The sequence below is a fragment of the Camarhynchus parvulus genome, chromosome 7 (genome assembly GCF_901933205.1).
Source record: "Camarhynchus parvulus chromosome 7, STF_HiC, whole genome shotgun sequence".
NCBI lineage: Eukaryota > Metazoa > Chordata > Aves > Passeriformes > Thraupidae > Camarhynchus > Camarhynchus parvulus.
The window spans coordinates 28,627,128-28,653,923 of record NC_044577.1 but is presented as its reverse complement, the minus strand read 5'-3'; the positions used below and the strand labels follow the sequence as shown (position 1 = coordinate 28,653,923).

Genomic DNA, 26,796 nt, shown 5'->3' with positions numbered 1-26,796 from the left:
CAGAGGAACCATCTGACCTCCACCCTGAACCCAAAAGATGCAGTACAAAGGACCTGGTTTGTCTTTGGGTGAGGCAATTTGAGCAGGCAGAAAGTACTGTGCTGGTGAAGGATGGGAGAGGTGACTATGACACGAGAATTTCCAGATTTCTTCTACAGGCAGGGAATGAGTTAGAGGAGAAATGGCCCTTCCAGAAGAGCAACCCTTCAGCCATCAGTGGCTGATGGCTGATGTCATGGAAGACCAAGGAGCAACTGGCTGTTGGCAGAGGTGAGAGGCCACCCTGGTTTCTGCCAGCTCCCACCCAGATGTGAATGCAGGTGAGATATGAGTGGGGAGAGATGGCCTGGGAATGCTGGCTTGGGAACAAAGGATGCATGGGGCATCTAAACCAGGCAAGGGCCTCCCACTGCCGACCATATGGGGCTTGCAGGGCAGCTGGAGCAGCTTTGTGGCCAAGGGTTGAGGGTTCCTGCAGTTCTGTGGGCTTGTATTGTGAGTAGGTGGGATAGGGAAGGAAGGTGAATGGGAGCAGGCAGGGGCTAACTGCAGGGCAGTTAATGAAATGTTTTGCTACACACAATTGTAGATGCCAGGATGTGGCTCTGGGAAGTGACAGGATCTGTCATACTGTCAGAGGCTGGGGTTTGTGAGTCCCCATTGCAACATAAGCTCTCTGGTGTTGTCTGAAGGAAAAAATTGTTGAGGAGGGGAAGGCGCCTTTGGCTCTTCCTGCTTGGTTTGCTTTGCATCACCAGCACAGGCTCCATGGGACTTGGGAGCTCGTCAGCTTTGAGCAGGGACTGGACCAGATGTCCCCATGGGGTCCTGTCCTGCTCCTTGGCCACTGGGCCACCCCCTTAAGCCATGGCACACAGAGCAGGGGAATCTGTCACCAACTGTTGGCAGCCCTGCAGAGACCTGGATCACCCCAAGTCACGTCTTGTGCCTTCAGTTGGCACGTGGGAGTAAGGGAGCAAAAAGGTGCACAGCAACCTGGGTGTGTTGTTCTTACCTCCTACCACTTCGCATCTGGAGGCCATTTCCCACAAAACGAGGGCCATGGAGTAGACATCCATCTGCTTGAAAGACTCCAGGTCTTCCAGGTTCACTCTGGACTCCAGGACTTCTGGGGCCATGTACCTGGCGGTGCCCACCTGGCCACAGAGAGGGGAGAGGCATTAGCAGGGATGGGTGAGGATTTTGGCCACAGGACATGGGGGTTGTTGGCAAAGAGAGGGCTGGTGGGTCATACTCACCTGCCCACTGTTGGCAAAGTCATCCACGGTGAGGGAGGGGTCGAGGCGGATGGCGATGCCGAAGTCGCAGAGCACGCACTCCTGCTCGCTCTTCACCAGCACGTTGGTGCTCTTGATGTCGCGGTGCGCGATGGGGATTTTGGGCCGGCCGCAGGCGGTGTAGTCGCTGTGCAGGTGGGCCACCCCGCTCACCAGGGACCCGGCCATCTTCTGCAGGTCCATCCAGCTCAGCACGTGGTGGGACAGGTAGTCCTTGAGGTTGCCCCGGCTGTGGTAGGCAGTGATGAGCCAGTACTCCCGGCGGGGCCCTGTGCCCCGGTCCTCGGCCGTGAGGAACTGCAGGACGCTGTTGTGCCTGAGGCTGGTGTCGGTGAAGATCTGGCTCTCGTTCTTCCAGGACGAGTACTCCTCGCAGGGGAAGATCTTCACAGCCACAGTCTCGTAGTGCCCCGAGCGGCTGTGGCTCAGCTTGGCCCTCCACACCTCAGCGAACTGCCCTTTGCCCACCATCTCGTCCAGCTCGATGGGGAGCAGCTCTGCGGGGCGGCTGCCGGGGCTGGTGCTGGCTGGGCTCTCGTCCATCAGCACTGACAGCTTCTCCTCCCGCTCGCTTGCCTTCCCCTGCTCCGGCAGCACCGGCGGCTGGCCCTGTTTCCCACCCCACGCCTTGGCTCTCTTGCGTCGCTTCTGCGTGCGGCAGAGGTAAAATATCACCGTGATCATCACCGCCACCAGCAGCGGGGGCAGGAGGCTGATGGCAGCCACTGGGATCACCTCTTTGCTCTGCAGCATGGAGTAGCCTGAGGGGAGGAAAGCAAAGGCGAGGTGCTGCTGCGGGTCTGCCACAGCTCGTTTTCATCACGCGGAGGAGGGAAATACGCAAAGCTGTTAATGGAGCGCAGCCCTTACGGGGCCGCACAAGGGCTCATCCCGACACAGAACCCAGATGGAGGCACTTAGCAAGGGGGATGATTGGTTTTGGTCTCAAATTTAGCTCCATTTATCAACAGAAGACACAGGCCAGCATCACTTGGATGGGACAGTGTGGCACAAGACACTGCAAAGGGCATTTTAGGGATCCTAAGCACTGCTTTTGCTCGTGGCAAGGGGAGCTTGGCTGGAAATAACAATGATAAATCCAAGGCAAGGCTCAAACACAGCAAATCTCTGAGGGGGCTTGGGGCTGGAGCTTTGCTGGACCCCTGTGGTACACAGGGAGTCAGGAGTGATGCTGGGGTGGGCAGTGTGCAGGACCACCCAGTGCAGGGGAGTGCTGGGATGCTTTGCAGGATAATTATCACACAGGAGCATCATTTCAGCCCTTTTGTCTGCCAGTGCTGGCATCTCCCTCCTCAGCCCATTACAGCAGCAGCCCCAACAATCACCAGGGCATGGCTGCATTTGTTTTATTTCTTTTAAACCCCCTGTTGGCTTTCAGATTGAGACGGGGAGGACACGCACACAAAGCCATAACCCTCACACAACATATAATTGTCTGATCCTTTGATGTTCATGATTCCTGGAATAAACATGCTGACTTCAGTCGAGATATTCAAGTAAAATCTTACTCAGAGGTTTTTCTGCCAAGTATAATAACCCAGGGGAAGAGGGAAAAGAATCATTCCATAAGCAAAACTCTCGCTGCTTGACCTCAGTGTGTGCAGATCATAATTCAGGTTCTGGAAAAACAGAGCATTTAGCTATTTTCCTTGGCAAATTTCAAAAAAATGTGCTGCAGCTAATTTCTGCAAGGCTGTGAAAGAGTTTCTAAAATAGGCATCAGGTTTAAACCACAAGATCAACCCAAACTGATATAAATCAATAACTAACTCAGGAATATGTTTATTTTGGAAAGTATTGGGCTTGGATATCACCTACTGCTTTAATGGATTTACCCGATGCTTTGGATCCCATCTTTGAAACTCTGAAGAAAGAGAAGATATTTTTAAGGGAGCTGCAATGCACAAGTCCTGAAAAGGGGAAGTTAACACAGCTTCAGGAAATTCCTACGTGAGGATGCCCCTTCCTAATGGAAGTCTTTTGATACACAGGCGCTGCAGCAGGGCTTAGACCCCTTCTGTGGAGAGCAAATGTAGTTGGTCTGTCAGTAATCACGGTCTGTAAACCCACACCTTGTTGAGCATTGCTGTGTGGGTCTGTCCATCCCTGCTGAGGGGATATGGACCTCCAGGGCCGGGCTCAGCTGGAGCACAGGTGGAAAGGACTTGGTCATGTTTCACCCTACCCAGCATCTTCCTGAGGTCTCACCTGGGCTTGTGTGTGCACAGCTTTAGGAAATGATGGCTCTGTGAGCTCATTAGCATGATGTCTGAGCTCTGATGGAACACTAGGGGTGCAGGGGCAATGCCACCCAGCAGCCCAGACCTGAAAGCAAAGCTTAAGGAATCAAGAACCAGGAAAAATATCTGTCTCCTTCAGCTGCCAGAGAAGTGCTCATGTCTCTGCTCAGGAGTTGTCTAGACCATTGAACATGACAATAATTTAATATTTAGAATGCAAATGATCCCTTAAAGCAGAAGAGAGGATGTAAAGGATGGGGTCTGTGAGCCTGGGGTTGGAGGAGAGAGTTGTTAAAGAGCTGCACTGGTCTTGCTTGGGCTTCCAGCGCTCTCTGTGCCGGCTGCCAGGAGGAGCTGGTTATGGAGCCTTTGCTGGGGGCGGCATTTCCAATGAGCCAGTTGTCATTTTTGTGTGAAATTGCATATCCCAGCATCAGCTTTGGGATTTGACTATCTCTCCCTAGAAGTGTGTGTACCTGTTATGTTTGGCTGGGGAAGCGGCAAAGAACCGCCAAATTTAGCATCATTTGCCTCCATTAAAGTGGCCTGTTTGTTCAGAGAATTTGAATTTCATGTGATGTTTTTCTTTTTTCCATATGTTGCAGGGGAAGCTATGCCACTGGCTTGCAGGTTCTGCTTAGGCTCATTTTCAGCATCTCCTTGTTCTGTGATTATGGAAAATCAGAGGCATTTCACTTTGCTTTTGTTACAGGTCAGATTCTTGATGGACACTTGGATAAACCTGGTCCAGTTGGAGTTGGGGAGGTTTAGACAAGCCCCCAAAGGCTCTGGTTGGAAAGAGTTCCAAAGTATACGACCCTCTTGAGGTACAGAAATGAGCTGCCTCCTAGTTTTGGCTCCAGTGGATTTACAGCTCCCATTGGATCTCCAGCCATGTGCAGCAGCGTGCCAAGCCACGCTCACGTGTGTGCTCAGCACCGGCTGGCTCCAGCTGTCCCTTCCCGGGAGAAACACTGCTGCAGGAATTCCCAGGAGAGCAGCAGGGGAGGCATTCCTGTGTGCCCAGCCCTGCACCCCAGCATCTCCACCTCTCTGGGTTACAGCCATGGGGGATGCCAGCAGTTCCTGTGGGTGTGTTCTGGGGTGGGATTTGCTCCAAAGTGATTTATTTAAAGCTTCAGAGCTTTTCACTCACATTATGTTCCCCAGCTCCTGGGTTCCCCAGTTGATTCAACCTGTTTTGAAGGCACAGCCCACTGAGAGTTATGGTGGATTTTCCATCCTGATGTTTCAGACAAAGGCTGGAGGTATTGCTGCAAGGAATGCTTTGGCCACAGGCAAAGTGCTGGGCTCAGTAAAGGGGTAGAGATTTTAACTGGCTTTTACATGGGAGGTCAAAGGAGATGGCAAAAGAGCCTCTTCTGCCATTGCATGTCCTACTCCACAGGAAATGCAAGGGATTTGTCATTGGTGCTGGGTGCTGCTCCCCCATAACGACATTAACAAAAGCGCTCACCATTGGTGTGGTTTTCAAAGATGAGTTTGTCGTTGCACTCCTGCTCATCCACGCAGCCACAGATGTAGATGATGCTGTCCTCGCTGGGCTGGTGGCTCATGATGCAGCGGGAGGTGTTGTAGTTGGGCACCATGAGGTTCTCGATGGGGCGCTGGGGGTTGTGGCACAGCGTGCTGATCCTGATGCTCTCATTGTCCTGTCTCCTGCATGTGACAAATGAACCAACACAGCATTAGCCTGGCAGCTTGGCCCTTGTGCCACCTGTGTGTCACCTTAAACTCGGTCCTAAGATCATTTCTTTCAAGCTGTGTAGGGAATGACTCCTTGCAGTGGCTGTGGTATAATTCTACTTACATGTACTTATAAGAGCAGTGATGGGCATGACTGGCCCTGCACAGGCTACAGCATTGCAGCTACTCCTGGGTGCATCCAAAGAAATGACAACCATTCATTACTTTTCCAGGAGCAGCCTCTGCCTCCTGACCTGGTGGCGCGAAGCGGGAGGATGAAGGTATGGGGAGATTTCACAATGTCTTTGAGGTCAGCTGGGAAATCAGACATAACAGCCAAGGAAAGAACCTAAATTTGTCACCCTCTCCCTGGTGAAGTCCCCCAGTTTCAGCAGCACTCCCCACATTTTTTTGTGGCTACCAGGTAATTTGACAAAGGAGCTCCCAGGTGAAGAGTCCTAGGAGGGTGAGATCCTTTCTGCTAAGGCTGGGCCCCTGCAGGACATGAACGTGAGGCCAAAGCTGCTGCTGTGATTGAGATACCCACTCAGGACAAGTTTGGATGATCCACATATGCCTCTGCAAGTGTGCAGCAAGCAGTAAGGCTGGCCTGGAGGTGAGCCCTGCCTGCAGGGATCTTATTCCCTGGCTGAATCTTAGAATGGGATGGGAGGTGCTGGGAGGGCTTGGCAGGGTATTTGTGGCTGTGTAGCTGCCTCACCCCATCCAATGCACGTTGCAGGATGCAGCTCCATCCTGTGCAGTGGGATTTCTTCCCTGGCATGGGGATTCCTGCTGCAGGGACCTTGCTTTTCCCTGTACATGTAAGCTGTAAATGGGAAAAAACCCAGCGACACACTGGATTGCCTAGCCAGGATTTAAGGTGGCTTCTCCATGTGTGCGTAGGGGAATTTGGGGCAGGGGGTGGATTTTGTTATTTGTTTGTTTGGGTTTCTTGTTGTGTTTTGCTTTTTAAAAGTCCATAATGCAACAATTAGGTTGGGGCAAACTCCCACTGAAAGCTGGCACGCAGCATTCACACTAATTAGCAGGTTGAGATAAAGCCTTGCGATAAGTGCTTGGCTGGCTTTCACTTTGGCAGCCAAATTAAAAGGGAAAGTGGAGGAAAATCACTCTGGGCAGACCCAAAATGAATCCTTTTTTAGTTTTGCTCACAGGGACCAAAAAGCTGGGGGAGGCACTCTTCCTGGCCAAACCATGCAGTGTGTGCTTGGCCTGAAACGCAAGACTGTGCTTCCTGTCCAGGCACCTCTCTCAGGAGCAGAAAAGGACTTTGTCCAGGGGATGGGAAGGAGGTGGGTTAAATCCAGTGGGTTAACCCCAGTGTGGTGCCAGCTCAGATGTCCATGTGCTGGATGGGGACTGACCTTGGCTGCACCCCAGCATGTGAACTCAGGTTTCACCCTGATGCAAGAGGACATCACAGGTTTGGAGGTCAGGGTTGCTGGTTTGCCCTTGGGTTCGGCTTGTAAAGCTAAATTCAGAGGTTTATGGGAGTTTATAGGTCCTGCAGCAAGCTTGCCATGCTTTGTGTCAGGCACTCAAAAGCTGAATTTATTTAGAAAATAAACTGGTACTAATTACAGGGCAGACCAAATGATTTTTTTACTGTGCATTGTAATTTAAATTATAATGGGGTCAAGGAGAAAGGAAGTCCTGAATTGCTGCAACAGCTAATAACACAAGCACAGGGGTACACACACCCTTCCTCCCCCTGTCCCCCCTTGGAGAGGGGGCTTCCCTTACCATATTGCCACGCAGATCTCGTGGGGGTCCTCGCAGTAGGAGTTGAGGTTGCAGTTGCTGTAGCACACCTTCTCCTGGCAGGCTGGGGCTGTGGACTCGCACCACTTGCACAGGTTGGTCTTGAGGCTGCGGCGGGCGCCGGCGCCGCAGGCTGCGGGCAGGGGGCTGCGGTCAGCGCGGCCGTGCTCGCCCCCAGCGGGACAAACAGCCACCGTGCCCAGCCTTTCACACGGACAGGGGACCAGGAGCCTCCCCTGACCCCGTTTCTGCGTGCATTGTTTTAAAGCCTTTGTCTGGCTCTCCGTTGCCCGGTCAATTGTGCCTTGTGTTATCCCAAAGCCTCGAGGAAGTGGGAGAATGCTTTCCCAGAAGCCTGGGAAACCACAGGGAATCACGTTTTCCCTCTGCTTTCCCCGTACCATTCATCATCAAGGGGAAATGTACTTCTTCCTCTACAACCCAGGCTCGAACTGGCACTTCCCCTCATCCCGAGTACATTCCAAAAGGGACATCTCGGGTCGCTGTATGCCTCAGGGCTTCATTTATTCCCTCTCAGCAGGAGAGAGGTGCAGGGGAGGGACGTACGGCCAGGCTGGGACAGCTCCTGCCTCTCCTGCTGCCTCCTCATCCTCCCCCTTCCTATTCAATGAGGCCAAGCTGGGAAATGTGTTTGCTACCCACTGCCCAAGTGTCTGTGCTGAGACTTCCCAAGCCCTGGGGCAGCAGGGGCTGCTCCCTCCAGGGCTGCACTGCCCACTGTGCCCCATCCCAGCAGCAGATGTTCTCCCAACCCCTGAGCCTCAGACCTGCCCCAGCAGCAGGAATAACTGCTGCCCGTGGGGAGCTGCTCTGCCTCTATCTCACAGGCATAACATTATCTCTATTTTTATAAAAAGGGTGCATGAACTGTGCTTGGTTAAGGGATAAATCCCAGCTAAATTTAAACTTCCTGTCTTAAGGCTGCTAAACGTCTTTTAAAAAATGCCACTGAGTGGCTTATGTAGAAATATTTATTTATACTTTTTTTTTAAACTTAAATATATGCACTCCAAAGTGTTCAGGTATGAACCTGAACTACTAATATTTTGAAGTTTTGGGCCATCCATGATTCTCTGGCTGCCGTGTCCCTGAACCACCCAGCAGTGCTGGGTACTCCCAGCCCCGATGGAAAGGGCAGTCATAGCTCACCGTGCTGCCACAGCCCTCACAGAGTTTTCCATCACCAGCTGTAAGTCTGAAGAAAAAAAATTGCAAAATTCCTGACTATGGCTTGGGGAGCCTCAGCCCCTGCAAGCAGGGCCCTGCTGGCCCAGCACAGCCATGGGCACCCCCAGGCCTGTCAGTGACATGCAGGAACTCCTGCCTTCTTCGTGGTCACCTCTGTGACCTGCCCGTGTGCACAGCTGAGCCCATGGACCCTTTTTGTGCATGTACTGTCCCAACAGCAAAAAGGGGTTTTTAACTTCCCTGCTCCCTGAATCCAGGGCATGCAGCCTGCTCTGACAGCATCCCATGTGCCTGCTCTGCTTCCCTCACCAGCCCAGAGCCCCCTCCCTGCAGCAGTCATAAAGAACTGCTGGAAGGCTCCCACACAGAAATAAACCCTTTACAAGCTCCCATGGCCTTGTATTTAGGGCCAAGGTTAATGGTGAGGGGAAAATCTGGGTGCAGAGGAAAAGACTGTTGGATCTGAAGGTTGGAAGGAGGAAATTTTGGCTTAAATGGCCCATGCCAGGCTTAAAATGCAGCTCAGCAGGGAGTGTGTTGTGCCAGGTTTTGGGGGAGCAGGGTAGCTGAAGATGTTGCCCACAGCCTCTTGCTCAGCATCCCCCCATCCATAAGGCCGCTCTGGCCCTGTGGGGCACTCTGGGATTTTTTGGGTGACCTCAAGAGATCCAGTTACCCACATCCATTCAAGGGTGAACGGCCAAAACCGTGGCTTCAGCAGGGATTTGAAGCACCTGCAGCCAGCATGAGCTACCCTCACCTCCCTGCCTTGCTGTGCCAGAGCAGGGCTTGTAGAATCTGAGGCAAAACACCATTGGAGATGAGAATTTTGGATGTGGAACAGAAATCAAGCCCAGCATTTGTGTGCAGCCTTTCAACCTACAGCAACAGCCACTGCACCCTACAGACTCCACTTGGGTAATCTCATGGGAACGGAGAATTGAAGGCAAGCTGGTTTCTCACCCCAAACCCCAGCCCTACCACGCCCAGCCTGAGCTCTGGTGGTGTCACTGCCACAGCTCCTCTGCCACCCCTTCAGCTCAACCCATCCATGGCTCAGGCTGTGCTCTCAGCAGCTGCTGTGGGATTGGCTCAGCACCATCGCCCAGGGACACCTGCAGGCTCTGCAGAGGAGTAACAAAATGACAAATCCAGGTCGTGGATGTTGCTGGTGCGGGATGAGGTTGGTTATTTATATATTTATACCCACCAGGTATGGTATTTACTTATTTATATCTGGGGTTTGCTTGGGATCTCAGGGCACTGGTGTGTGTGCTGGGGATCTTGGCTTGGCTGTGCTGTGCAGAGGAGAAGCCAGGACAGATGAAGGAGTTAAATAAGGAAACAAGAGCCAGAAATACAGCAGTAACTGGACAAAACCCTTTGGAGACAAATTGTTCTAAACTAACTCAGGCTGTGATTCTGTTATCTGCTCTGCAAGAAAGAGCGGGGATATCTCTTTTTTCTCCCCCCCTCCTTCTTGTCCTAGGAAGCTAAAAAGAGCCCAAAGCCCACTGCAAGGCTCTTCAGGACTGTGTGTCCTTGAACCATCAGCTCGTAGGTACAATTTAACTGCCACATCACTCATCTTGGCCCTGATTAGACCCAGATGAACACTTTCAATATTAATAGTGAGATGATTTAATAAAGCTGCACAAGCAGTAAAAGTAACAATACACTTCCATAAACGGGTTCCAGATGTTGCCAAGGCAAATGCTAAACATCAAAATACAAACTTAAAAAAAAAAAGTTGGGGGGAAAAAAAGCCGGATAAGCAAAACTTGGAACAAACTATAAACTAATTAAATGTGGGTTGAGTTTTCCAAAAATAAATTGAAGCCATAAGGATGTGATGTGAGCCAATAAATAGTACAGTTAGTCAAAGTTATTGTGGAAGGACAGTTGGAGAGATGGTTTGAAGTCACTGATAGGTGGGCTCACAGCAAGCTTGGCTCCCCATCAATAGGAAGGTTTGTTCTCCTGTGCACGAGAGTAGGATCAAATCTTCTGGTATCTATAACTGGGACCCCAGAGAGGTTACTGAGAGAATATGAGATGATTTTCTAGTCAGGGAATAATGGAAAAACGATGCCAGAAGTGCCTGTGTCTCTCCTGCAATAGCAGCAGGGGTGATACCACCACCCAAGGACACTGGGATATTTTTCCTGCACGTCGGGGCAGCCTTCCAGGCTCTCATTGCCCACAGGGCATCCACAGCCTCTGCTTGGCCACCTGCAAAGCCCATGGAAACACCACTGCTGTGGTCACAAACCCACCCTCTTCTCCCTGCAGGAGTCACTGAAAACAGCTCTCCGAGAGAATTCCACCCCAGTCCCATTGCTGCTGCCACAGAAGCAGCCACCCACAGCAGATGAGCTCTCTGCCAGCAGGGGCTGCAGCTGTAAGAACATGGAGGGGCATTTTGTGAGCCCCTCTCCACCACTGCAGCCCCAGAGAGCAGGTGGGTCACCCAGCTGCTCAATCCAGTTTTCCCCACACTGTGGCCCCCAAGGAGGAAGAACCCCTAAGGAGCAAGCTGGGGGTGCTTGGGGGTGCAGGCACAGCACTTTTGTTACAGGCAAGGAGAAGGCTCCTTGTAGCCCAGCAAGGGCAGGAAATGCACTTGCACTGAGGGGCAGAATGAGCACTTTCAGTTCTCAAGTATTCTCCCTGACATGGTGCTTTGGGACAGCTAAACACCAAGATGGGTTTAAGGGAATGTGTTTGGAGTGAGATGCTGGGGCACTTATCCCTGTTCCCAGCTCTTCCCTTCCCAAGGTGGAAGGAGACCAAGGCTTTTGTTACACAGGGTCTCTACTATAGGACCTTCAGATCATGCTCTGTCTTGCAGTGATAACTGTCCTTACAGGCTTGTATTTCTCAAGGGCAAAGAAAATTTGTTAATTCTTAGGTTGTAAATGTTCTACAGTGAGGTCTGTTCTCTTTTCTGCATATCTCCAAGCACCCCAGGATGGGGCTGGCACTATTTCAGCAGTCACAGAGGGCTGCCCAGCTTGCTGCTGCTGTAGTGGCTCTGGGGGCCCCCTGCATCATCTTTTCCATGCAAGTCAGTCAACCTGTAATCCCCAGGCTTTGCACTGGGAGAGACCAAGGCTAGGGAGATTAGCTGAGATGCTCTTTGCTTTCTCTAACGAGCAGTGCACTCAAACACAGGACTGGGGAGCAGCTCTAACTCAACCCTGCAGCCCTGGAAGCGCCCAGAGAGGTGTCCTGGTGGAAACACAACCTGCACTGGGACCTGCTTTCCCACCTGGGTGAGCCTGGGCTCTGCGGTGAGTCCTGCGTCTGCTGCCAAGCTTAGCATTAGGTTTTGCTTTGGGCTTTTATCCATGGTTAATGACACAAGTTTGCAATAACATAGCCTCATAAAATTATTATGAGAACAAACAAATTCCTTCCCTTTTATATGCAGTACTTTGTTTTTAAGATTAATCCAACAGTAGAGCTGAAGGGCTCTGCTCTCTCGCTGACCCATGTGAGAGCACCAGGTGTTCCCCATCACCAGGTTACTCCTGAGCTGCCTCCTCCATGATGCAGCAACCAGTGCCACAGATGGGCATCAGGGTAATTCCTGTGCCCTGATTTCCAGGAGATTCTGTGCAGGGTCAGATGTTCCCATGGAAGTTCTTAGCAGGAGCTGTGTAACAGTGATCCCAGATTTCTTGCAGATTTCTTGCAGTCTTGCCTGGTCTTGTTGCAGCATCCTGCTGTGCTGCAGAATCTTCCCAGAACCAGACCTCAAAGTGTTGTACTTCTATTTTTGATGCAGCTCAGTTTCCTCCTGTTCTCCAGTGGTGGGGTCTGGTGCTGCTTTCAGCTGCTGAACCAATGAGGTTTTTAGTGTCAGGCTGCTCTTCTCCGTCCATGTGTTTTACACTGCATCTTTATCTTTGTAGGAGAGGTAGAGCAGACCAAACGGAGCTGGAGAATCTTAATATCCCAGTTTTTGCCTCTGCAAGGCACAAGCCACTGGCTCTCCCAGGAAATCCATCAGTGTTACATTCGGATCAGGGGACCAACCCTGAGGATCAGGGCTCCACCCTCAGGTATGTGGTCGCACATGGTCCAGCATAATAAATACCGCATTTGGCAGAGTACAGTATGGAGCAAGGAATGAGCCAGAAATGTTTCCTGGTGCATAAAAAAGGACTGATTTTGATTGTGTTAGACACCAGTTCTTCCAGTGCCAGGAGGACATGCAGTATGCATTTCTGGTTTGCTTGGACCTTCTTCAAACAGAATGGTAACTGACTTACTCTACCGCTTATTTTTCCTTTGTGAAAATATCCCTTTAAATTCAGTGTTTAGCAAATACTGCTTAGTCCCATCACAAAGTAAATTGGGTATGGATCATAACAGCAGGCTCCTCCAGTCTCTTTCAGATGCTTAAATTACATCATGATCTAACTTCACCCAGGGGAGGGACAAGCTCCGCAGATTGCTGTCCGTCCTTCTGCTTTGCTAATCTCCGGTATTTCTCGGGTGCCTTTCACAAATTTTCTGTGTTTCAGCACAACGGCTCTGCCTTTGGGGTGAGGGGATGTTTTGTGCTGAGGTACCCCAGCATCCAGCAGCATCCAGGCAGGCTGGAGTGCCAGGGGCCAGCGAGGAGGTGCCTGGCACTCGGCAGGGAGAATTTGGCCAGAGCAGTTTCTCTTTGATTTTGGTCAGTTGATGTCTGGGCGAGGACAGGGGAGTGCACCTGGCCCTGCACTCCCCCACCTGCCCTTGCAGCCACTTGTCTGCTCCATCCACTCCGACCGGGTCTCGAGTTTCTTTCGCAGATTTCTCTTTCTGTCCCCCAAAGCTGCTCCTGCTGGGACAAGCCCTGCTCCAGCCCTTTGTGTCCCTGGGTCGGTGTCCAGCCTGGGGGCTGGCAGGGGCAGCCTGTGCCACAGCCTGGGATGGCTGGGCCAGTGGGGATGCCGGTGGCGGGGGGGCTGCAGGGGCAATTATTTGCCATATTGTGCTCTCGCTTGTGTTTAAAAACAACAACAGCTCAACTGACTCATAGGTCCTACGGTCTCTGAGTCATTTTTTATTTCTGGATTTCACAGCTCTGCCCTTTGCAATGAGGGGAGTTGCATGCTCACACACACACACACACACACACACACACACACACACATCAAGTTCACATTTGTTTTTCCCCTATAAAAAACAAAACGATTTCCATACCATTAATGAAACAGAAATGATTTGACTTCGCGTACCCTGGCTTTTATTTTCCATTGTATAAACTCTGCAGATGAAATAATGATGGTTGTAAAGTAAACCTCTCTTTTTTTTTTTCCTTTCCCTTTCCAGGCAGCCTCTTTTTGAAATAGCAATAGGGAGTCACTTACAGACTTGGCTTGTGCTGCGCCTGTAGTAATTAACCCCTTCATGCCTGGCTTTTCCTCTGTTGGAAGTCAGCCACGGCGTGGGTGAAGGCATCAGCAGGTCTCCTCTGGGACTAGAAGCAAAGCGGGGGAGCAGAGCAGGCAGGAAAATGTGGGAAAGGAGGCCAAGGGCTGCTTGCTCCAGGCAGAGCAGTGGTGTGTGACTGGAGCAACACACTCGTGGGCTGGACAGCTTTCCTGGGAGAGCCAGAGTGCTGGCACTGCAGGGCCAGAGATACCTTCAGTCTTCCTATGCCCCCCACTTCTTTTGGGTTTAAACCAGCACTACTGTTTTGTGTTCAGCCTGGCAGCCCCGTCCTGGGTCACCTCCCTTCCTTCCCACTCCCCAGGGACCACCAGTGAAACGCTCTCTCTCCTCCCCGCACCACTGCAGAAATAATCTGTGGTAAATAATTAATCACCTAATCTTGCTCTTTTTGTTTGCAGGGCCATTGTGATTTTAGGAAGCACTCAGGGGAGCGTTCCTGGGGTGAGGTAACACCTTACACAGCAGAGAGCCAGCTGGAGCTGGGTGCGTGAGCACAGCCTGCCTTGCCCCCCAGGACGGGCTGAGCTGCCCTCCCCACGAGGCTGTGAGCTCTCCTGATAGACCCTCACCATCACACACAATCTGTCTGTCCTCAAGGCCTCCACACGTGCCACAAGCATTTTTCCTAATCACATTTATCATGCATCAGCACCACCCTGCATCCCCCCAGCACTGGTTCAGATGCTTCACTGATGCATGTCCTGGGCGGGTTGGTGACACTGACTGAGTTACTGTTCCTCTTCCCAGACTGGGTGATGTGTTTTATATTATTTCTCTTGGATTTATTAAGCATTATGTAACTGGCTGACCAATCCCGCATGCGATGCAATCGTGGCTGATTTCATGTCAGTGGAAAGTAAACAAAAAAATTGCTCTGAAGTGGCTGAACTGAAATTCATTTCCACATGCAGAACAATTCCTGGAGGATCTTTCCCATCTCCTTGTGGCTAATTTGCATCCAAGCTCTCATGCAACCCATTAGAAAAGAGTTATGGAAAAACTGCACATAGAATATGACAGTGTGTTACAAGGAAAAATTATTAAGATGAAGTTTATTTTACTTAAATATTTATAAGTAAGTTTGTTGATTTCTCCTGTGCCTTGAAATGTTTGACACTTGCCTATTTTTTTGTCTTTCAGCTTAGGAACTCAAAATGTAAGTTACTCCCCAAAGAAAGTTTGGCTTTAAAGTTTGAAAAACAAGGCAAGCCAACCCTGCAGTCCTGAGGTGCCGAAGCCCAGTAGGACCTAGCCCAACATGACAAGGAAGATGTTCTGCCCTTGCTGAGCTTTGGAAGCACTGTAAATACAGGTGAGGCAAAAACTATGCCCCCATTAGACTCTGAACTCAAGCTCTTTCAGGAGAACTTGCTTTCCCGTGTCATGGACAACATCTTTCCCTTTAATGCCAGTTTGCATCCAGAGACATTGAGCAGAGGATGGAGGAACGTGGAATGGATAAAACAGTAGTGGCTTTGCACTATTTAATTTGTTTTTCTCAGTATCTTTGAAACTTTCAGCAATGTTTGAAAATGATGTGTCTATTTCTGGATCCACTTCACTGAAATATCAGTAAAGTTGGTGGCTGGGGCTTACCTCGTTGCATGTTATTTGCATTATTTTTCAGTCAGTCCCTGAGGCAGCCAAGCACCTGCTTCACCTGGGCAGGAAGCTAAGTCCAATTAGGCTGAAGTGCGGTATTAGACCTGGCTGGGCTCATGGACCATGTAACATCATTTGCCAATTGCTGGGCTGGAATTTGAACATAAAGGTGACTCCAGCTGTGACCCAGGGACAGATGAGGGCGGTGAAGGGGCAGGATGGGACAGCCCTGAGGGCAATGCTGGTGGGCGAGCTCACAGCTCCATGCAGGTGTCACCACTGCAGCTATCCTTGTGCTGACTTGCTAGACGAGGAAAGCTGTCCTAAAACAAGGAGAAAACTCAAAAATTAGGGGTTGTCCCCTCTGCTGGAGGCTAGTTTACTCCTTTGTGAGATGAGCAGGGATGCTCTGCATCCGTCCTTGAAAAGACAGCTTGAAGGAGGGTTGAGGATTAGAACAGAGGGTTAGCACAGGAATCCCACATATTGCCCAGGACAGCAGCTTGAGAGTGGGGTTTTTTTACTCCCTATCTGCTGGATATTGTGGGACATTGTGTAATTATGGTCAGCACCTCCAGAGCCGTGACCAGGCCAGGCCAAAGCTTCCCTGGCAGACAAAAGCAGGTGTGAGTTTGCCTGGTAATACCTGTACTCATCCCTTTAGGCATTTTTCAGCCGCTGGGCTATGACTGTCAGATGAGGGGAGCTACGACACAAACCAAGTTTTGCAGCCATCCTGTGTCTGAAGGTGCAACCTTGTTTGACAACAAGTCCCTTTCATTGCACCTACGTCCCCATTTCTTTCTTGTTCCTATATTCTGCTGTCCTTTCCACCCTGTTATATTGGAAAACCCTAGAAGAGAGCAAGCCAAGCCAGCAGCACAGCCTGAAGTGCCTGGGAGAGAAAAAAACCCCACAGCCAGGGGTCAGCCCAAGAGAAAACCATGGATACAGTGTGGGACCTTCACCAGCATCACAGCATGGCCCCAGTGCCACAGCAACTCCCTCCAGCCCTGACAGCACACGGGGGAACGTGCCACCCCTCCTTGTCAGATGGAAAGCAAAGCAACTTATTCAGGGTCTGAGGAGGCGGGGAAATGCAGAATTTCAGCAGTTCATAAGTAATTTTAGCAGCTCTGCCAGCACCTCTGCTTATCTGGGGCCTTGCAGGGTGAGGCAGTGCATTATCAGCACATCACAGCCTGGGGCGTGTGGGCTGCCAGTGGGGTTTGCAGAGGGCTGAGCTGGCACATCCCCAGTGGAAGTTGCCTTCTAATGATTGGGGATTTGCCTGCCATGCTTTCACAGGGCTCCGAGATTTCAGCCCTTTGAAGAGCACTTTGCAGTGATTTGGTTCTGACTAAATTCTTGTCTTAAAAATAAGTCCATTCTCCCACCCCCCACCCTGCTGGGGAGCAGGAGTCACTGCCTGGCCACGCTCGGGTGGTTTGAGCTCATCCTGTTGCAAATTGCTGCAGAAATTGCTGAGGATTTCAGAGCACTTTTAGGACTGAGAGCTGCATGGCAGAATGCAACAGTCAACCAAACCCAGTCTGCTGTTGCTGTCATTTTTGTTGCTCCTGTTTCTGCAGAGGCACCAACAGTCTACCCTATATCCCAATTAACTGCAGCTTCTGCAGCTCATTCTCAGATGCAGCAGTCGTGAGTTCCCCCTTTTACACAGAAAAAGCAGCAGCAACCAACCAAGAAGCAAAAACATGTGAGCTGCCAGTCGGTAGCAGACATTGCTCTGCCTAAACTAATGCCGTTCAAGTAAAACTACTGTGCAGCACTAAGTGTTTTTTTTACAATTATCATCATATTATGCTCTGGAATTCAATTTTCTGTGTATTTTTCAGGCTCTGCATGAATCCTGGATTTCTGTGAATAGATGGAATTGAAATGGAAGGATACCATCCAAATAGGTAAACACGTCAGAAACATTATCTGGGTCACATTTGGGCACCAGGGTTTGCTCTGTTTTAAGTGCAAATGGGTTACTGGTGATTTAGATGAACTTCCTGAGGAGTGTTTGAAATTCCTGGCACACATTTGGTATCCCATCTGCTGGAAGGTCTTTGATGAGCCCACAAGGAGACATTGGACTGGAGCTGCTGCTCCTCATCTCTGGTTGGACTTATGATTGACCAGTTTGCATTTTTTACATTTGTATGACTTTGATTCCCAAGGAGAAAAAGGGCTTGCAAGGGACTGTGTCACAAGCTGCTGGAGCAGAGGTGTTCTGTGAACTCTCCATCCATGTGCTGTCATCAGCTTGTTCCAACACTGTCAGCTCTTTATGTCTGCTGAAATCATTATGTAGAGTAGAATTTTGCCCTCGTTTAGGCCAGCTCTAACAGTAATTAAGTAATTTGTTCTGGCAGAGGGAACTTGAGGCTAGCTTGGGTTACAGATGCTAAAAACCCTCTGCCTTCTCCTGAAGTGTGCCATGTTTAGCACATAAGTAGATGGTGTCTTCTTCTCTTCCATGCCCTTCTTCACCTGGTAAAAAAATCTTTTAAGGAGTTTGTGTTGTAACTTACCAAAATGAACCGCCCAGTCGGGTTGAATACAAATTGAATATTTTCCATTTCTTAAAGCAGAAGAGAGCTATGGCAGGAGGGCAGGGGGACCAGGATTGGAAAGGAATTTTTTCAGGAACAGAACCAAGAGTCCTGTTGACAGAGCTGGAAGTGCTTTTTCTTTGCACATAGAAGCAACAGGAGCTTATGTGTCTTTGCAATGCCTCTCAAGAGATCCCCCTTGCAGGAGAAGGAGAAGGTTCCCACAAGACCCAGTCCCCGGGCAAAGCTGCAGCACAGCTCCAGGGAGACTCAGCAGCTGGAGGAGATGAGGTTCAGGGGCCAAAGCTGCTCTTCCAGAATGGAAGAAATGACAAAGCAGGGAATGTTTTCTATTCCCCATCTTCTGCTCCACAACCTCATCACTTTGCAGGAGTGCCTTGTCTTTTCAACTCCGTGGCCTACCTCTGGACACCTCCTGAGACATGCCACAATCTGGATATGCTGAACAGTGCTTCTGCCCAAGACCACAGCCTGTTGCAGAGCTGGTACCCCTGGCAAGGGTGAAAGGAAGGCTCGGCTGTGATGATGCTGTTCTACAAACAGGTGAGCACAGGGCACATATACAAAACCACAGTAAATGTTTGCTGAGACCTCACCCCCAGGCTAATAGTTTCTGCCTCTGGTGGGAATGTCTGCATTTTCTCCCACTGAGTGCCTTTTGGCATATTAAAGGCATGGCAGGAACTGAGATCCCAGGGGATCCATTGGTCTTATTTCTGTGGATGCTTGTACCCTGGGTCTATTTGAAGAAGGATGATTCATTCAACTGCTTGAGCTTATGGGTCTGTGTGTCACTTCCCACTGTAAGAAGAAGGGTCTTCTTTGCTATCATGGACTGGTTGGGGCTAATTTTGGGATAGATCTAGCATGGAAAAAATGCTTTACGCAGCAAGACAGCAGCTGATTTAGTTTCTTCCATGCTGGATGCTGGTGTTTAGAGTCTCCAAGGCAGGAAGTTTTATCAAGCAACATCAAACAGATGTTACTCATCCTGTTCCAGCTGCATTGACTGGCAACCTGCTCAGTCAAACACTCGAGGGGGACACAGGCGTTCATTCTGCATGGACAGCAGTTTATTTAACAACCCACCTGGAAACAGCAAAGGATCTTTTAAAAGAAATATCTGTACCAGTGCTCATTGCAAATGCTCCAGAAGCTCTTGTAGTCACAGCACTCACAAGAACCATTTCCAGGAAGGGGCCTGAGTTATCCTCCTGATTTTGCAGGTAAAGTGAAGAAATTTTTCTCTGGGCTTTCACACCTGCTGGTCATGGTATGAATCCACATTGGCAACATCGTCTTTTGATGGGGTGCACTATGAGCTATGGCAATGCAGGATACAGCTAAGAATTCTGGTTTGGGATGGCTGAAAGGAGAATGGATCAGTATCAAAATCCCAGGGTTTTCCACTGTTGATCTAAAGAAAAGGCCCCTCTTAGTGGCCAGGAACTCCAGCAGATATCTCTGAATCTTCCAGATGCAAAGATGTGTGTTGTTCCCAGAGGGAACATCTTCACAGGGATGTTGCAGGAACTGAAGAGATTAGGAGAGATTTTTTTGGATAGTGGGGCAATATCAGACATCAGTGGGTGTCAGCTCAGGTGATTGCTTCAGGGCTCTGGCCTGCCTGGATCCCAAGGCAGGGCAATAACCCAGCCCTGTTTGCTGGCTGCCATGGCTGTGCTGGTTCCCGTGGCTGGCACAAGCACATCTGTGCTGCTTTGTGTGCAGGGTGTGCATTAGGGGGTGTGTGATGGTCCTGGAGGTCTGGACTCTCCAGCTCCAAGGCATGGCTAAAGGACTTGCCATCGAGTGCTGCATGGGCAGGACAACAGCTCTTTGCAGGCTGAGTGAAGGCAGTCTGGAATTTCCTCCAGAAACTTCACAGCTCACTAACACTGAGTCTGGAGCCAAGGTGGAAGTTGCTGGGGAAGCTTTCTTTGGACATCTCCTTATCCAGAAAGACTGGAGTTTTGGGTCCAGTGGAGAGTAACAGACATGGAGCTAAAGGGAACATCTCCATCCACAGTGTGGGAAGGTGAGAGGTTTTCCTGCCAGCAAAATGTGTCCGATATGATGCTGCTTCAACTACTTTGAGAGTTGTGGCCACTTTGAGAGGCACAGGTGGAACTGTAGCACAGAACCCAGCAAAGTGGCATTCTGCAGCTGCCACTGCTGGATCCCCACCTCAGCCCCCCACTACAGCTGGAACTGCCCACCAGCCCCCAACTACAGCATGTCCAGGCTGATTGCTTCAAATCACTCAGCTCAAATAGTGATTAGGTCCTTCAAAACCAAAAAAATCTTGAATAGCCCTGTGCAATCCAGGGTAGCACTTGGGTTTAGGCATGTCCTTGGGCTGCTGGAGTCCACATGGGCCATAGCCCTGGCAGGCTGTGGTCACAGCTGGATACATAATGACCCACATGCCATGATGAATTTGCTGTGGTGTAAATCATCTGTTATTTGTTCCTGGCTTATCAGTGGGAAGGAAAACACTGCAGTGCAACAGCTCCATGAAAGTTTAAGTCTTGGAGCCTCATAATTGGTAGGAGCATGGGCTGCAGAGGGGATTGCATGATAAGAAGGCTCTCCCACTTCTAAAATTTTGACAGTTACCAGAAGCTGGCAGCAGAGTTTCAACCCTACATGGGATGTAACAAAAAGATTAACCAACTGAAGAAGAAGAAATATGACTCTGATGGACACTACAGATCCTTTCCAGAGGCAGGATCACAAGAGTTGACTCTGAATTCAGGGATATGCATGCAAGCAGGGCCAAGCCAGCTTTCAGCTGCTCCTTCACTTCCCCCTGAAGATCCCTAAGGAAATGTTATCCCACAGTCGGGGTCCAGCACGGACATAATGTAGGTTTGATAGGGCAGGCAGCCATCAGTGGTGTTATCTCCCTTCTGCATGGAGGCCCCTTCCAGCGCGAGGCTTTCACTTGGCACACAGCGCTGAACTCGGGATGTGAAAGGAGCAGAGTGTGTGGGAGCTGCTGATTTTGTCTCCTTGGTGGGACTGTTTTTTTTAATAAGAGTATCAGATGTTGCGCTTCCTTGAAAACATGACAGTCTATGGGAGAGTTCATTAGTTTATGGCAAGTTGCAACACTGTGGAGCCTGGCTGAAAGCAAATGTTATTGCAAAGAGTTATCACTAAGGGGAGAGGAAAACAATGTCCTGAGGAAATAAACTCGACAGAGCAAATCACAGAGCAATATAAAGCTGCAGAGTACAGGCAGTAGAGCGGAATTCTTTCTCAGAATAAAAGGCCCCAGTCACCTGTTTTTAATGCCACTGTTTACTTTCTGCATATTCAGTGAATACGTGGGATACATCTGTGCAGAACTCTGTCTCTAATGGGAATAACAAGTATCATGATTGCAGCTGGCTGAACTTATTTACTACTAGTACACAAAAATGTCTTTGGGGCCATCATTAAACAGTGATAACAGCAGTAAAATACCAGGAAACATCAGTTTTGTGTTGGTTGTTGGGGTTTTTTTGTTAGAAAATTGTGGGGTTTAATTTCAATTTGTACCGAATATTTCAGAAAGTATTTCTTTCCTCAAAGCCCCCTATTAAAATGAAGAGTGAAGCTTTACTGATGGTCAGCTATGCCAATGACTAGCCTGTCTCAAGTCTGAGCAAAGCTCGAGGTGCAAGGGGAGAGGAAATACCCGTTTTCATTCATCTCACACAGCAGTACACTGTCACTCTTCTTGACCTTCAGTTAATCTAATTCACACCAAGGACTGAAACCGTAGCATCAGATTTGGAGGTGTGTAAAAGTGAATTGAAAATAAGACATCACTTTCCTTGCTGAGTCTCATGGCACTTGCAACATTGCAGAGCACTCCAGTTCTGCATTGTCAGGGTTTTTCTTGTCTCCCATTTTTATTTCCTAACTGGAGAATTTGCTGCAACTTTGTTCTTATTTAGCCTCATGGTAGGATGCACAAGTTTCTCCTTCAGGGAGCAAAATCCTGTGCCTGCTCCCAACCCAGCTATCTACACCAGGCCACTGTGGGGTTATGGTAGCCCTCAGACCTTTCTGAGGGTGGTAATTTCCTCCTTTATTTTGGCTGTATTAAATCAGTTTGACATGGATTGTCATAACCAGCCCTGCAGCCCTGTGTCCTGGGGTGGGCGGTGCCCAGCTCTGCATGCTGCTTAGCCTGGGAAGAGAGGTTTGCTCTGCTGCTCTGGCTTCTCCTTGGATCTGCACAGCTCCTTTCTGCAAATGCCTGTGAAATGGAAGGTGACTCTTCCTTTGTCTTTTTCCTTCCCTTGTCCTCTCAGCGTTTGACCCAGTGTTCCTAAATTTTGCATGCATTGGTGTTGGGCTGCAATCCCAATAGAGTCCCTGTCTGAGGAGCAGGCTGGCATTTTGGTGGCACTACAACCTCTGGTTTTAGCTCTGGTGACCTCAGAAATAAGAGGCCAACTTCTTGAACAAGCTGCCTGAGGAGCCTGGGATAGGTCAGAGATTTCTTGGGCAGATCAAAAGCCAGAGATGCTTTTCTGACAGCCCTGGAGCTCCCTGTCCTGATTTATGAATTCTATACGCTCTATATATTTAGCTGAAGAGGCTCACTGGGGGAACAGTTTTTGCAAGCAGGAAAGAGAATGTGACTTCAGAAAGCTACCATCTATCAGGAGATAACTCCTCAAAGGTACTCTCTGTACAGCCATCAACCATGGCAAAGGGAACCCAGGAGACTTGGCAAAAAAAGTCAGGATATTTCAGCAGACCAGCATTTTTAACAGGAGACCTAGTTATGGGGAAGCAGACTCAAACCCCAGGAACTGGGAGCTCTGGACTTGGGGTAGCAGACCTGCAACCTCACTTCATTTCAAAAATCTTTCTCTTTTTTGGAACCTCACCAGAGCCCAAGGGGTACAGCTTGCTCTCCCTTGGTAAGTGCTATGTGCCTTGGCAGACTTGGAGTTTCATATCGTCTTCTGCAGGTCGGATGCACAAAGTCACTCCCAGGCTCCTGGGGCTCTTCACAGCCCTGAGAGCTGCTGTCACACCAGTGACACTTAGCTCATGTTCTTGAGGCAGTCTCCACAGGTTAAAGGGTTGTGATACTTTGCTGTGCCCTCTGTGAGATGAGGCTGAGCTCAGCCCCTTGCCTGTTCGGATGTGAGCCCTGCTCCTGACAGATGGAGCACAAGGGATAATTTCCCAATATTCATAGAAAACAGGGCAGGAAAACTCCCAATTCCTACTTTTAAGGCCAGGGTGTTTCCATGTGCACAATACAGTAATCCTGCTATCAAATCTGTAGTTTCTGTATAGGTTATAGATTTCCAAGCAGGTAGTCTTGCAATCTTGAAGGCTTTGAGCTTCCACCACATCCCAAGACTGAGTAACTACCTGCTGGAACAACTTTACTGTGTTGTGTCTCATTTTAGCTTCCAGTCTGCACATCTTGTTTTATCTCTGTTCCACAGAAGAGGAAGCCCTCTGCCAGAAAATGTTTTCTCAGGACCTGGCTGTACATGGCCAGCTCACCTCCCAGCTCTCTCCTGACCAGCCTAAAGACACTGAAAGGCTCCAGCTCCACCCCCTGTATGACAGTTTTCCAATTCTGAATAATGCTCATATTTTTTTGTCCAGGTAAGTCCAGGACTGCACCAGCTCTCTGTCCTGGAAGGATTTTCTGCCCACCTGTGTGAGGGTTTGTGTTCGCAGTGGTGAAACTACAGCTCCTGTCTGCTGAGAAAGCCATGTAAAAATGCTGCCCTCCAGCAGGCACTGCCATTGAGGAGAAGTTTAAGGGTGGATATTTTGAAGCCTTGGTAGGGCTGGCCATGGAGAATTAAGGAAATCCAGTAGCTGAATTTCAGTGTTCCGGGCCATGTTCTCTGTGGCAAGTCTTAAATCTCTGTGCTAAGAGGATCAACTTTGCTGCTGCTACCAAGCCAGAGCTGTCACTCTTTAAAGAGGCTTGATGAGTGGTATGATTTGTTGTTTGAAGGACAGCTGAATGTGCATATTCTGTCAGTTTGGGGAATTTGAGGACCTAGCTCTTCCCTTCTCTTTTAATGTCAATGTGAAGTGGCTTCCTTGGGTACTTTTACTTTCTCAGAATGACTGTTGGGTCAATCTTAACACTAAATGCAGAGGAAGTGGATGTAGTCCCAGAAAACATCTATCACTGGTGAGCTGAATCACAGATAACAAGCCTTGGCTTATTTTTTTTACCCTGTGCAGAGGCAAATTTTGTCATCATATCACTCATATAACCTTTCAGATGAACTTAGTAATGGTGATATGTTTTGGTTTGGCTTCTTTCAGATTAAAACCTTGCCTTTCAGAAAAAGGAAACCATAAGTTAAATAAGTCCAAAATTAGGTATTTCTGAAGGATAGTTAGTGGTCTTCTTTCTTACCAAAAACAACCCAAGACTGTGCTTTAAATAATAACTTGTAGTAATTCCTGCTCCAAATGTGATTAAGTTGGCAGGATGTTATCAGTATAGCATCCTACATTTCAAACCACACTTTGGGGTATTATTTACAAAAATGAATACTATAGATCTCCATAACTTTGAAAATCAACCAGGTACTCTGTCCTAAATGTCCCCATCTGGTTCCCTCTGCTTCAACAGTTGCACCCATGGTTTTTTTGCCTACACACACATTACTGACAATCATTCTTTTATTCCTTGGTCTTGTAGATAGGGGGACCCATGTAAACTGAGTGCAGATATAGATCCCTGCTCCCAGTGATTTCATTTGGATGCAAAAATACTGGAATTATAATCTTCCTCCTTCATCACTTTGACCAAAAAGTGATTTTGGTTGCATTGAAATTTCCATAGCAAGGGCATCAGGTCTGTGTTTGTAAGAGTTCACTTTTAAAAGTAGTGTCCATGCAAATATATAAATATATGCTTTGTAGGGTTATATGCCTGTATACACATACACAGACTGTGTATATACAGAAAGACACACACACACATACTTAGGAGATGTGTATGTAACACTCACTTATATACAAATCCATTCCCTGTTATGAAAAAATCATCAAGATATAAACAAGAAAAAGTTAAACCATGGATGGGCACATTTTCAAGTGCTGCTGGAGAGTTTTATCTACAGTGCTGAAGAAGTGCTATCAGAACTGAAACAGGGCACTTATTACAAAGAGATCTTTACGTAAGTGCTGGAAAGGTTTGCCGAATAACCAGATGTTGTTGCAAAGACACTTCTCCTCCCCCTCTCCCCACTTCTTTCCTCCTTTAATAGTTCGATTAATTCTGCGCATAAACCAGGGCTGATAGAAGTTCTAAGCTGCAAACTTCACCACATCTGGACACTGTCGAAGCCAGATTGTTCAGCGGTGCACTTCAGTTGCTTTTAATCTCCCTCAATAAAATAAAAACTTCCAACAAGTAATGCTGACCTATATATATTTTTGCACTGTAAACACTGACATCTGCGAGCTGCTCCGAGCAGAGCACTTTCCACCAGGCAATCGCTCGCCCCTCGCCATAGGAGAAATACACAGCTCATGCAGTCGTAGCAGAGTATTCAACTAAACTCTCTGCTATTTCCAATCCTCTGGCTAATTGCTGTCAGGGGAGAAATCAAAGATTAGCTGTTTTGCTGGAGGAAGGAAAAATAAACGACCTCTCTGAGTATGTTGCTTAAAACATTGCCTGACCAGAAACATTTTTCTACTCACACAAGGAGAGCAGCAGTAAGGGAAGCAGACCCGGTCTCCTCCAGTGCCCCATTTCTGGATCCCACTGGCAAGCAGAAGCCCAGCTTCACGGCAGTGACCAGCTCATCCTCGCTCGGTGGAGCCAGTCTCCTGCGCTCCTGCTGTCAAGCCCGGAGCCCCTCTTTGCGAGGCTCCCGGCTCGGGTTTGCCGGGAAGGCGGATCCAGCCGCTAAAGCCCAGCTGTGCGTGGGGTCCGCCCAGGAACTGCAGTTTATGAACAAGCTGAGCCTGACTCTCCCCTCGAAATATATACAAATATGAGAGGGGGGGTTGGGGAAAGAAGCCAGGCTCTGAGAAAAAGAGTTTGATTTCTTTTTCCCCCCCGATGTCAATGCGGAGCTGCTCCTGGCTCCATACCAGCCCAAGGATCTTTGAAGGGGACCTAAAGCCTGCTGCATGAATCTAATCAAAAAGGCATGGGTACTCCTGCATGAGTCTTTCATCTGAGTAAAGCACGAAAGGTAATGCCTCAATATGCTGAGCTGCCATTAATTCACTACTTTCCCCCTGTATTTTAGAAATTATCTTTTAAATAAGCTTCAACGGGCTATATTTATAATAGGGATAATTAAAAGTTTTAGGGCAGCTTTTTCAGAAAGACCACATCAATGTGAGCTTAGCCTAAAATAGGTGCTTGCAACCCATTAAAGCAGCAGGATTTAAATGTATATGTTTTCCTGAATCAGGGCCTAAAATAATAACATAGGGCATTTAAATATCTGCTTTCTCCCCAAGATCTCCAACTGCTCTGCAAAAACCAGTAAGAAATATTATCCCACTTACAAAAGGGAAACTGTGAAATGTAGCAGAATTCCGACTTGCCTTGGTTGTTTACCCAATCGATCAGTGGCAAAAGGAGGAGTAAAATCCTCAAACTCTTGCCCTGTGATCTACCCCAGTCCTTCAGATCAATATATTTGAGTGTGGCAGAGAAAGAGATGCTGTTATTAAGGCTTTTTGCAGCCAAAAAATGAATATCCAATAGTTACTGAAAATACATTGGTTAATTTTAATGCATACGCTGTATTTTAATTCAGTGAATCTCCAGGTTTTTATTTATCCATTTTACAATTCATTTTTTGATTCATTAATCAGTTTGAGGTGCATATGTGGTGTACCTATTGTGTGTGTATTCATTACGGTGAATATTTTCCT

The 26,796-nt window shown here is 48.8% G+C and overlaps 1 protein-coding gene across 1 annotated transcript in view; it reads right to left on the bottom strand.

Annotated features, from left to right (window-relative positions):
• The window catches only part of LOC115905576 (TGF-beta receptor type-2-like), a 30,705-nt gene extending 4,862 nt beyond the window's left edge, over positions 1-25,843 (bottom strand). Inside the window, exons 1-5 of the mRNA XM_030951961.1 lie at positions 25,603-25,843; positions 7,034-7,184; positions 5,037-5,239; positions 1,260-2,059; positions 1,016-1,157 (exon numbers count right to left, since the gene is read on the bottom strand). Coding sequence (XP_030807821.1) covers positions 1,016-1,157; positions 1,260-2,059; positions 5,037-5,239; positions 7,034-7,184; positions 25,603-25,654 — 1,348 coding nt within the window. The 5' untranslated portion in view covers positions 25,655-25,843. The remainder of the gene's footprint in view (positions 1-1,015; positions 1,158-1,259; positions 2,060-5,036; positions 5,240-7,033; positions 7,185-25,602) is intronic.
• Positions 25,844-26,796: the final 953 nt, after the last annotated feature.